This window comes from Cyprinus carpio, chromosome B3 (assembly GCF_018340385.1).
Source record: "Cyprinus carpio isolate SPL01 chromosome B3, ASM1834038v1, whole genome shotgun sequence".
Classification (NCBI taxonomy): Eukaryota; Metazoa; Chordata; class Actinopteri; order Cypriniformes; family Cyprinidae; genus Cyprinus; species Cyprinus carpio.
This window is the reverse complement of record NC_056599.1, coordinates 23609885-23623179: the sequence shown is the minus strand read 5'-3', so window position 1 is coordinate 23623179 and position 13295 is coordinate 23609885. Positions and strand designations below refer to the sequence as shown.

Genomic DNA, 13295 nt, shown 5'->3' with positions numbered 1-13295 from the left:
ATATTGTATCTTTTCAGTATTAACTGTAACCACAGTTATAATTAGTGCTGGGTAGTAACTGATTACAATTCCAAAAACTGAGTACTCGTACTTACTGTGTGTCAAACCATTTAGCTTTGACTGTATTCACGACATAGAAAGCCCATGTATATTATCTCATGTAAATAATTTTCCGATCCATTCTTCTAAATTTAGGGGTGGGGGAAGCACCCCTCATGTAATTAGACCAGTGTTTCCCAATCCCAGTCCTGGAGAACCCCCACCACTGCACACTTCTGATGTCTCTCTTCTGACACACACATTTGAGGTCTTGGAGTCTTTACTAATGAGCTGATGAGTTGAATCAGGTGTGTTTGATTAAGGAAACAAGTATAATGTGCTGTGTTGGGGGTTCTCCAGGACCAGGATTGCAAACCACTGAATTAGACAATGTATGAAATTAATAATTATGCAAGTTACTAAACAAGGGTGTTGCATAGCTGTGAAACATATCTTCATCATATCCAGTGACCTTCAGAAATTGTTGGTTCTGGCAGTCATGACAATAATACTTCGAATAATAAATTTTCTCTTTGGCTTTTTTATACATTAATATGTAATTACTATTTAATAGCAAGTTTAAAACAAGTCAGGTAATAAGTAATATAAAAGCAATCTAAAAAGTTGTAGTAGTACATTACCTAAAATGAATAACCTAGATTACGTTACTAACTACAATTTTCATTATAATCTGTAATCAGTAATGAACTACAGTTTGTAAGTAATCTAGTACCCAGCACTGGTTATAATACAATAAAATATTTTAGAATGAACTATTAAACTCACTCATAAAAGCACACAATAACAGATGCAATAGAATGTTGATCAGGTGTTGGAATGAACTCATGCATTAAACATGGAATTCTGCAGTCATATTTTAGTATAATGTCCACTGAACTTATCATTGTCGCAAGAAACCAAGTTTTTGTGTCTTTAAGGGTCAGATTTACTAAACAGAGCAAATTAGAATGAGAGCACATTCGCATAAAGTCACAGATAGGAGTGGAAAGTTCTGTGGCTGATCTACTGACAATGAGCAAATTAAAGAACACAGATGCAGCAAATGCATTCCTGTAATGACCAGCACAATCTATCTAAGAGTGGCTCAAATTAGCATAGGGTCACAAATAAGCTGAGCCAATGATAATCAGGTGTGTGTAATATACAAACACAGCCACAGAATGGATTAAGGTATGCTTTTATGCTTTTTGAGGGGGTTTAAATAATGGTGCAAATACCAGTAAACTAACTAGCATAAACCTTAGTAAATCACATTGCATGATTTATTTAAATACTCTGCACCCATAAATTTTGCATCTGAAATGGAAACTCCTACAAATGCATATGCAATAAGGTTAGCCGGAAAAAAAAACTATCCACGCCCTTTCATCGCTAATGTTTCACTGCGTGCCTCTAAACCCTGACAGTAGTTTTTTTAATGCCAAAAGAGGGTTTGTGCTGGCACAAGCTATTAGTAAATCTGGCCCTATGTCTCCTTCTCCCATACAAAAAAACTAATCGACTCAAATCAGTATTTAAAGTTCATTTATTTATTTATTTGTTAAGTAGCCATGTAATAGGAAAGATTTTGTGCAATCAGTCGCAAAATAAATCGCTTCAGGGGTCCTGATCCTGCTGTTAAGATTTAATATGTAATACATTAGCCCTTACATACAACTCTTATTTTATATAACCACCAGAAAGGTAAGTATTACACTAATTAAGATTATAAGGTCTTTTATAGGACATTATAAAAGCATTATCGTGCATTATGAATACCTTTATTTTAATGCATTATATATACAGGCTTCAAGGAAAGAGTTACCAGAAAGGTTTCTTTTTCAATTTAGGCTTTCATTCTTTCTAGATTTTCTTTTAGTCTTATCAAGAGAAAGCAACATTTTATTAGCTGATTCCAATACCAGTGAATATCTGGTTTCACAATTTCAACACCACAGCAATATTCAAAGTTTTATTTAGTTTTTAATACTGTATTAACAAATTAAATTAAAACAATAGGATGTAGTTTTAAGTATTTTTCAGTGAAGAAAGCATTGCTTCAATTATTATTCACGTCAACAGTGAGCGAGTAAGTGGTCTGCTCTCTTTCGTGCTAATGTTTTCTGATTAATGCTGTCAACATAACACAGTAGACTGTATTTACACTGCAAGCTCTAATGCACACATCAATTTTTTTTTTCTCCCGTCTGTTTACATTCACTTAAAACATAACTGACTGTATACATTAATATCTCACCCAGATGGGGATTTGAACTAAAAGTGCATTTGATCGTGAGGTGCACGCATTCTAAACAGGGCTTGCAGGCAAATAAAAACCTAAGTACATACTTTTGACAACCATAGTGCTTTTTTCAAGACAAGAGAGCCTGCTTGAATGGTGAACACTTATAAAGACAAACAGGTATCATGTGCCAAGGTTAAAGGCATTTTAAATCGGACTTGGCTTGTATAGAGGACACTGCCTATACACAATAACACACAGCACACAATGATTGATTTTCACATGCTCGCTCACACACACACACACACTCCATGCGGTCACGCTGTCTACCTCCACCAGCTGGTGCCAGTGTTCAATAGGCTTGCGGGGATTCGCCAGCATAGCTGTCCAGTGCTCCCTTCCCGGTCCATCAGCATCACTGCCCACACGGCACATCCCGATCACCTCATTATGACCGATACTGAGAGACAGAGAGAGAGAGAGTGGGAGGGAGAGAGTGAATTAATGCAGTTAGGCTAAGAAATGAAGGAGAACCCACAGAACAGTGCATCCATTACAACAAATGGAGAGAGAAGCAAAGACGGAAAAGAGACACAGGAGAACATGAGGCGCTAGGAAGCACAAAGTAGCAAGATAAAAAACAGGCCTAATCAGCATCATATAATTAGAAAGATGCAGATAGGACCTTTGTGTCATATAGCAACCTGCCCATTAAGACACACACACACACACACACACCCTCAGACGCACTGAGAGAGTTTCCACACGCAGTCCTTTAATTACGCGGACACAGACTGAGAGACATAATTACACAGACAAACAGAGAACAGACGGAGAGAGAGACAGAGGTACATTCCAATTATTGAATTACCGAGATAAACAAAATGAGGCAAGAGCACAGGGAGCGGATTCAATGATTTGAGTGAAAATTTGTCATAGAGGACAGATGGGTAGTTGTTTATGATAGGTCCACTGATTACCGAGATAAAGAAAACGAGAGAGAGAAGATTAGTAGAGGGAGAGGTGTCATAATCACTTAATTACTCGAAAAGTGAGTATGAAAAGCTGCTCAAGTGACGGTGGAATAACAAGCGGGTTCAATAAGTGGAACTTAAATAAATCTTTCCTCTTGCATTTGTTGATCAGAAACCAGGACAGAAAAAACTGTTTACTGCCAAGCAGGAGAAGTAGAAAAAAAAATACTCCAGGGTTTATGTGTGTCACAGGCCTGGATTTGTATAGAGACATCAGAGACTTTATAAAGACCTAAATTCATGAGTGTAACTACGCTATTGCAATAGTGATGACATATACTTAATAATAACAGTCATTTCACAAGAAATATGAGACCCTGCAACAGTTTTATATACACAATACCGTTCAAAAGTTTGGAGGTTGGTAAGATTATTTTAAAGGATTAGTTAGTAGTAGAGCATTTGTGGTTAAAAAGTATATAATTTTTATTTCGTTTAATTTTTAGAAGATCGTTTTGTTTGATAAGACCCTAAGATTCCTCAGCTGGGATCATGTAGAGCCCTTTAAATTTGGACCCTCAACCCATTGATCCCCATTGAAGCCTGGAATGTTTTCCTCAAAAACCTTCCTTTCTTTTCGACTGAAGAAAGAAAGACAATAACATCTTGGATGATATGGAGGTGAGTAAATTATCAGGAATTTTTTATTCTGGAAGTGAACTAATCCTGTCTCTTATGCTCACCAAAACTGCATTTATTTGATCAAAAGTACAGGAAAAACATGAATATAACATTAATAATAAAAATTAATTAACAATAATAAAAATAACTGTTTTCTATTTTAATATATTTTAAAATGTAATTTATTCCTTTGATGCAAAACTGAATTTTCAGCATCATTACTCCAGTCTTCAGTGTCACATGATCCTTCAGAAATCATTTTAATATGATGATTTGCTGCTCAAGAAACATCTCTCGGTATTATCAAAGTTGAAAACAGTTGCTTAATATCTTTGCGGAAACCGTGATACATATTTTCAGCTTTTATTTAAAACAGAAATCTTTTAAAACATTGTAAAATGTCTTTAATGTCACTAATGTCACTGAATAAAAGTATAATTTTTTTTTTTTTTAAATCTACTGACCTCCAAAGTTTGAATGGTAGTGTAGATAAATAAAACTGTCCCCTGAAATAATTTTAGAGAAATTATATGATTTTGTCCAGATGGTTCAAACAAAGAGGTAAAAATAAATGAGTCACCGATTCACTCTATTTTTTTTTTTAATGCTGCTGTGCCCTGTTTTTACTGAGTTATATCAATCATTTAGCTTTTAGTATAAATGTATTAGGATAATTGAATGCTGTCATCCTAATTCAGATCTAAATTTTGTGCCAAATAAATACAGCTTTGATAGCTACACAATTGAACTGAATTAACCCTCTTAAATAGCTTCAATGTAGCTACTTTTTGTTAGCAGTTTGAAGCATAATTATCTTTTCTTTTTTTTCTTTTTTTAAATGTAGCTGTAGTTTAATGTAGCTTAGGAAGCAACAAATTCAAAGTAGCTCCACCAACACTAAATCAAGTCATGCTCAAAGAAATGAGTGCCAGCTGAATTTATGTCCTGCCTTCATTTTAATAACAATAATGCCAAAATAAAGACAATCAAGCTTGACTGAAGACTTAAAACAAAGTCTTTGTGCTCAAATCAAATGAATAACATCAGTTTTATGAAGCAATCTGCATGCTATGAACAACATTTTTTCATCTCAAACAAAAATAACTGGCTCTGCCTGCACCTGTGTGACATCATCCACAGTAATGCTGGTTTAAATACAGAAACACTAAAACATTGCAAAATGGATCGTTTAGCATGTCAGATATATGTAAGAAATGACTATTATGCAGCCGATAATGCTTCTGAATGGAGCGTTTAGCACAGATGGCATGCAGCAAAGCTAAGAGCAATTCGTCAGGCGTTATCTGCGGCTCACAGAGGAGCTGCTTCATTAGGAGGGGCGGCTGGTGTGCCGCGTGCCATTCTGAAGAGATGAAATCACCGAGAGCATCGACAAACACGACAAACATTTGGGAAACTCGGGTGTGGATTTCCTCAGAACTGACAGCAGTTCTTAAAATAGACTCTAATACATGATCTGTATGCATCTGATTTTTCAAAGCGTACTTTGTTCCACAAAAGAAAAAACATGGCCATAAAAGTGGGATTTGGTGACACTACACACCTACCTGTACATACACTTCATTTTCAAAAAGTAAAAAACATACAGAATAATGCAAAAGCTAGACATAAATGCCAATCTGAAGGTCTATCATACTGAAGTGCAGCAAGAACAGCCCCCCCCCCCACACACACACACATACACACAGAAGAGGTGACTTAAGGTGTGCCCACCAGACAAGAAACACTGGCTGTGTTACAGAGTGTCTCACCACCAGACACCACTTCCATTAGTATTAGGCTGTCATGTATATTCATGAGGTGTCTGTCTTTATGCAAAATAGTGCACAAGTCCAGCAGGAATAGTCTGACACATGGGGGAATTAGGCCCTGTGTTCAGTGGAGCGCATACACATACAAATATGTGCAACATGAATTCTGATTCACCAATTAAACAACAAACTATCTTATCAGTATCGGTCACAGAGATCCTTAAATGCATGAAAAAAAAACAAAAAAACAATTCAGTTATTCATTGCTAACTTCTCGACAACATAGCAAATGGCACTATTTTGGTCTATTCTGAAATTTGTTATTAATTATAGTTTAATATTAAACAATAAACCTAGCAATTAAATTTGTAAACATTACAAATGTTACATATTTAATAAGAAAACATAATATTGAATATTATATATGTATATATGTATATATATATATATATATATATATATATATATATATATATATATATATATATATATATGTATATATATATATATATATATATATATATATATGTATATATATATTATATATATATATATATATATATATATATATATTACATAATAGGAAATATTTCAGATTCTGTTTCTAGGTCACTAATCAAATAAGAAAATGACTTTGTTCAAATGGTCAGATGTTATATATATAAATGTTATCAGATCATCTAAAATCATGTCGAGTTCAAGTGATTCAAGCTTGAGTCACTCATAATTGTTATGCTGTTATGTTATTGGTAATACAATTTGTTGAGAGAAAATATAATTGTGAATATCATCAAATATTATAACAAGTATTTTCTATTGTAATATATTTTAAAATGTAATTTATTCCTGCTATGGCAAAGCTGAATTTTCAGCATCATTACACCAGTCCTCAACGTCACATGGTCTTTCAGAAATCATACTAATATGCTGATTTGGTGTGCAAGAAAAATGCCTTTTATATAGCCATTATAAATGGCTTGTCTGTCACTTTGGATAGATTTAGTGTGGATATGAGTATCAATTTCTTTAAAAAAATCATACAGATCCCAAACTTTGGAATGGTAGCATTTATTACACTAGATAAATATTACAATAGGAAAGTATTTACACTACTGGACTCTGTAGGAAACACTGTGTTGATCTAATTTGAAGCTCTTCCACAGACCTTCAATAAATGCTTTATTCTTTCAATGAATGGAAAATCCATTAATAAATTCTGTGAGACACAGCCTGTAAGCACGCCTAAAGTTACAATTGGGCACTTCCTGTCAAGCCTCATATCACAGCAGGGAGCCTGATGTGTTGCAGCATGTCTCAGAGCCCATCACAGCATGAAAAGGACAGTCATGATCTTACCAGTCGTAGTCCATGACGGCGATGATGAGCGACACATTGTCAATGTTCTCGTTGGGGATATCAAAGACCAGAGCCTCATTATACGTGGGATTGAGAGTATTCTTCTTTATGGACGTCTTCCTCTTTTTCAGCCTTCGACCTTCACAAACCAGAGATGCTTTTACGTACGGATCTGAGAAGAACAGCAAGAGTGAAGGAGAGAGAAAATTTGTCAAAGAAATGGCAACAGCAGGACGTAACGCATCGACAACATTAAAATTAATGCTAATAACGGCATCAGCTAACAATAACGATACATTAGCATTACTTTTTCATAATGCTCCGTGATCATGTCCTATGAGAGGAATCTTTATTACATTACTTCAAGCCTTGCTGTGATAATTAAATAAGCCAACACTAATGAAAGATGTCTCTTGTCCTTATGGCTGTGATGTTGATACCTTTATAAGGCATTTCAGTTTTGACATTTAACTTTTTAGAGGTGCTATTTGATATTCACAACTTTCAGAACTGATGGGTTTGTGACCTTTAATGTTATTTTAGTATTCACATGCTGGACGAGTTACACCAAGGTTATTAATGAGCGGCAGTTTCATCACGTCTCAATGTTAACAATGTCTGAGGTGCTAATGAGGTATCTCTGTTAATTATGAGGGAATTAGAGGAATGGCTGGGGACCACAAGCAAAACCGGGTACCTGAGAAGCCCGTGAGGTCCATGGCTTTCAGATTGGTGGCCTTTATGATGGTGACGGTCAGTCGGCCAGCTGTTGGCAGGTAACACAGTGAGAAGTTCAGCTCGCCCAGGTCAGCTTTCTCCTGCAGAGGCAAAAAAAACATATGGAAAGGTCCTAAGGTCACTTTGAAGTTATATTGTGAGAAATGCAAAAAAAAAAAAAAGATTCATGGAAACCTTTAAATGACTACACCGTATTTCTTGAAATGTTTCAATAATTTATTTGTCCTTTTATTAAGATGCAAGGATAAACCGAAGGAATGTCTCTGGCTTTTAATACTTAATCAAACATTTTTAAAGGATTTCTCTATGTTCAATTCAAACGCAGATCTATAGACGGCATCTTTGGCATGTAATTGATTACCACAGAATTCATCTGAACTCGTCCTTGAATTTTTACAAACAAGAGGAAAATCGTGTTTACAGTAATGCACTTACAATGAAAGTCCATGGAACTGCACTACGATAAACATTAAAAACAGACTTTTTTGGAGTGAATCCTCAGGTTATGACCATATAAATCCGATAAATCCTGTAAATTAAAAAGCAAGACAACTGCACAGAGACTGTGTACATGCAAGTTCAAACGTTTAGGTTCAGTAAAACTGTAAAAATGTTAAACCATACATATGGATTGTTAAACCATAAATAAACAATACAGCAATGGAAAGCTTATTTATTCAGCTTTCAGATGAGGTATAAATCTCAATTTCGAAAAATTTACACTTAAGACTGGTTTTGTGGTCCAGGGTCACATATGCTGATTTTGAACTCAAGAAACCTTCATTATTATTATTATTATTAATATTATTAATAATGTTTGAAATGGTTCTGCTGGGTAAGATTTTTCAAAACTGAGTGATTTTATTCAAAGACATTTATGACATTAAGTATTTCTGTTTCAAATAAAAGCTGTTCTTCTGAAAGTTCTGTTCATCATTTTTATGCATCTTTGCTAAGTAAAAGTAATAATTTCCTCTGCTGTTCCTAAATGCTTCCACTTTCCAATAATACCACTTACAGCTGACCATGGTATATCTAACAGGGATGGAATTTCAAAAACTAGAACTTAACGTCTTATTGCAAACGTCCTTAAGACTTGTTGCAAAGTTGGCATCCTATCACAGTACCATGTTTGAATTCTATTTTTTTATTTTATTTTTTTATTTTTATTTTTTAAATGAATTAACTAATTAAGAGGTTTGTGTCCCTATACTTTTGCCCACAAAGTGTGTGTTTAATTCAGATTAAAAACGTATTTACATTTGTCGTATTATCACTTGCATGAGTTTAAAGAAATCAAATGGGTGGATTCTCCTATCTGAAGCTTATGTGTTGAGATGCTAGGCTTCTTTTGTCCCTTACACTCTTAGTTGAACCTTTCATCTTTCTCTCAAGTTCTTGTTCTGCCAGACAGAATTAATCATCAGCTATGATGAAAAAAGAACAAGGGTAGCAGAGGTAAACAGAAAGAGCTGCAATATTTCATCAAAAACGTCAAGCATCTGAGGTACTGTACATCTCCAAGAACTATAGGAGCTGCCAGCTTTGGGTCTGTGTCTGTACATGTGCTGAGATTTTTTTATTTTTATTTTTTTTTGGTTACACACCAGCACCTCGAAAAATGAATTATACCTCAAGTCATTTTTTATTATTTTTTGAACCAGCTGAGCAAGTAAATCCATTAATGCCACCTGAGCAGCCGATTGGCTGAATCCTGCGTGTAAACATTTCATTTACATCCATTCACATGTCAGACACACAAATGTCAGAAACATACTCAAATCCAGCATGCATCACTGAATATTTTTTAAATTTGTCTTGTCAGACAGAGTAGATGGTGCCAGATTTATCTTCTTTCCTTCATTTGACCTAGTCGTACTGTGGAAAATTTCATCTACATTATTTAAGCACACTGCAGCTTGAGTTTGATTTGATTTATTCTCTCTGTTCTCCAAAGGTACAAACACATTTTAAAATAACAATATTCTACGACGACGATAAAAATGTTTCTAAAAACTGCTCCATTAGGATGCAGTGGCAATTTCTGGAGTGCTCTTGAAAAAAGGCTCCTTTGCACAGTTGACCTTCACTAATTTCATGTAATTTTCTCTGGAAGGACGAGCGCATGCATCACTAGATCTCCTCACACCTCTGCTACCAACGTCCCCAAGGACACATCATCATCATCGCCTTAGCATGTAATCATGGCATCACGCATGATTTTCATTTGTGGAAAACGTCTCATGAATATAAAATGAGCTTTTCAACTCCACTTAAGAGAAATATGCAAGTATCATAAAATATACCAACATTATTATAAAATCTGTCCTGGCTAAGGTTCTTATGAAATCCAGCACAATTTATAAGGCAAAATTCACTAAACCGTGTTGTGTATTAAATCACATACCATTCTAAAAACAGTTAACAGACACTATAGGCACAAAAACAGTGCTGAATTTAATTTTAAATGTCATTTTTTTAAAGGAAAACATGCCTGCATTCTATGTAAAATGTAATTTTCTCCAGAACAAACATGCCTCCTTTCTACATATATTACATTGTAAAAAGTGGTTACCTTAAAGAGCTATTTCTACCTGATTTAATCAATAAAAATTAGCTTTGTTTGTCTAAGTGAATGTTTTCAGGTGATCTTAAACAATATTTTTGACTTAAATAAAACCAGTTCATTTAGATGTTAATATTTTTTTCATGTAGATTCAATGAAGATTTACTTTATTCACAAAACTCAGTGCTATTTGTCTTGTGCAATTAATTGCATTGTATGTACTGCCCAGGGAATGCAATTTTGCTCAAAACAGACATTTGTGCATATTTCTATCAAATGATGATCAAGTAAAGTAGAAGAGTGTTATATAGTATCTTGGCACACTTCCAGAAGTTTGGTGTAGTCAAGCGCACTTCCAGCATTTCCTATTGAGGTGTTGGCGTAATGCCGATGTGTTCAGTGTGAGTGCTTTGACATATTGAGCAGTGGTGCTCACAGCAGACCAGGGTTTGAGTATTGCCCAGGTCATGTTGCCACACTGTTCCCCTCTCTCCCCTTGACTTACTGTCTCTACTAATGTGTATGGCAATAAATGAAGCAAAAAACTGATTTCTGTTCTGCTCAGGACCTGGATGGCCACTTTCCTGCAGGGTTTAGATTTAACCACACTCTAATGCACCTCAACAATTCTGTCATCATTTATTCACCCAACCTGTATGACTTTCTTTTTTCTGCGGAGCATAATAAATTTTTTCCACATAATGGGAGACAATGGTGACCAAAACAGAGAGCCTGTCCTCCAACAAAAAACGACCATATAGGTCGTTTGTGCAAGCACCTTATTACGACCTATATTTACATTTTAAAGTTAAGCGGCCTCTAGCGGGCGTAAAAATAATGACAGTATCTTGCATCTGTCGTCATGAAATGATGTATAACATCATCCATTACCAATCAAAAACTTACATTTATTTAAATGCAATGTGTGGCCTTTTTACACCGATCTCACAGTAATTCGTACATATTTTACTAGGTGGCTTATTCGTTCAAATGACCACACCTAACCCCACCCCTAACCCTCACAGAAATCATGCTAAATTATGATTTATTGAGCATATACATTTTACGTGCATGTCCGTTCTCTGGGATCGAACCCATGATAGCATGATTGCATATTAAGGTATAACGCAATAATCTACCAACTGAGCTACACGAAACGCAAATCACAGTGCAAATAAAAGAGTACAAAACATTAATATGAAAATGCCCTTTTGCCGATAGGGGCGCAGTTGTAGTATACGCTCTGATGGGTTGAATTTAAGGATTTGGACAAACGACCTATACGGGCGTATTGGTTGGAGGACAGGTTGAAAACAGATTAGGTACCATCATTCTTAAAAAAAAAAAAAAAGTTTAGTTTTTACCAAAGAAAGTCAGTCATACCAGTTTTGAACGATTTTTGGGTGAAGGATTTTTTTTTTTTAGAAAAATTACCCGCAGGTGTGTTTTTTTGATTAGGGCTGTAACTCAACTCCCCGGGGACAGCAATATAGTCTAACTGAAGTTGAATTGCCCTGCTGTACGGTCTCAATATAGTCTTTGAACATCTGTTGTAGTGTAGCATTCTGCATCCTTCACAAACTAGCACTCAGAACCAGTCTTTTTTGCTGTATTTGTGGCGTTACCTAATTTGCATAAATCAAGTGCTAAAACAACTCAGACAGCCTGTGCAAATACACAATGCTATCAAATGGTTGTGGCTAGAAGGGATACAGCTTCGACCAGAAACTAACAATGAAATGTAATTTTCTACCTATTAGATTTTGCTTTATTAACACCTACCCCAACCCTAAACATATCCCTTACAATAATGCAAAATAGTAATTATTTTTGTACGGTGTGACAAAAATGCCCCTATATTGATATGCGCATGCCTAGCAGCCACAGCTTTCTCCCTCCTAGCCTTAACCCTATCAAACACTCTCACCGACTAATGACGGTTTAATGTGTGTTTGTGTCATTATCTCACCGCAGTTCCTTCTACGATGTCTCTCCAAATTGGCTTCTCCCCGGTGCCCTCGCTGAAGTCCAGCAGGTTTTCCACCACCACTTGACCTATGAGGTCATGTCTGGAGAAGCGGTCGAAGTCGTAGATGGAGAAGTGGAGCTTGCGCGAGTGCAGCTCGGCCAGGGGCACGCCGAACTGGAACGTCTCATTAAAAACCGGGTTGAGAGTTTTTCTGTGCACCTGTGAACCAAAGCCACGGAAAGCCCGAGTGGAAATGAGAGAAAGTGAAGGAAATTAGATAAGCGGAGGAGCTGAGAGGGAAAAGTGAGTGAAGGGAGTGAACAAGAGATTGGTTAACATCAAAACTGCAAATGCATAAAGTTAATTTAAAATGCACCGGCTGATAGAGATGTATTTTTAGATGAACTAGGGCACTGGGAAAAAAAAATCCCCAGGCAGGCTGAGAAACGCAACCAGATCTTAATGAGTCCTAAGAGGGTCTGCCATCTGAACAGTGGATTATTGTAAAAGCAGCGAGCTAGGATAAAAAAAAAGATACCTTGGTCTGAAATTTCTTCTTCCTATCAGGCAGTAAGTAGATCTTGACATAAGGATCGGAGAAACCATTGGCATCCTTCGCCGGGAGGTCCAGGGCTTTCAGTATCTTAACGACCAGCTGCTCCGTGCTGTAAGAAAGACATGTCAGCGTCACCGTAATTCACATTGAATTATCTGGAAATTTCTGCGCTCGCTACACTGGGCGTGAGTTCAATTCAGCGTCGTCTAACCAGCAATGACAAGAGCGTTGGTTTATGTTGAATCAGGCTGACATCCAGGCCAGTATCAGGACAGCGCTGCAGCATCGAGTTCAGTGAGGCTCAGTGACGGTCAGGTTCAGAAAAACAGGGGGAAAAAGAGAGGAGGTGCCAATTGTACAACCCGGCTCAACGGCTTGGAATGAACTGACAGATGGACGGAG

General features: G+C 36.2%; 1 protein-coding gene across 1 annotated transcript in view; it reads right to left on the bottom strand.

The window, feature by feature from the left end:
- The window catches only part of LOC109080630 (synaptotagmin-C-like), a 41560-nt gene that overhangs the window by 4258 nt on the left and 24007 nt on the right, over positions 1 to 13295 (bottom strand). The window contains exons 7-11 of the mRNA XM_042720313.1: positions 12876 to 13002; positions 12338 to 12556; positions 7762 to 7882; positions 7065 to 7236; positions 2612 to 2741 (exon numbers count right to left, since the gene is read on the bottom strand). Of these exons, the coding sequence (XP_042576247.1) occupies positions 2612 to 2741; positions 7065 to 7236; positions 7762 to 7882; positions 12338 to 12556; positions 12876 to 13002 (769 nt within the window). The remainder of the gene's footprint in view (positions 1 to 2611; positions 2742 to 7064; positions 7237 to 7761; positions 7883 to 12337; positions 12557 to 12875; positions 13003 to 13295) is intronic.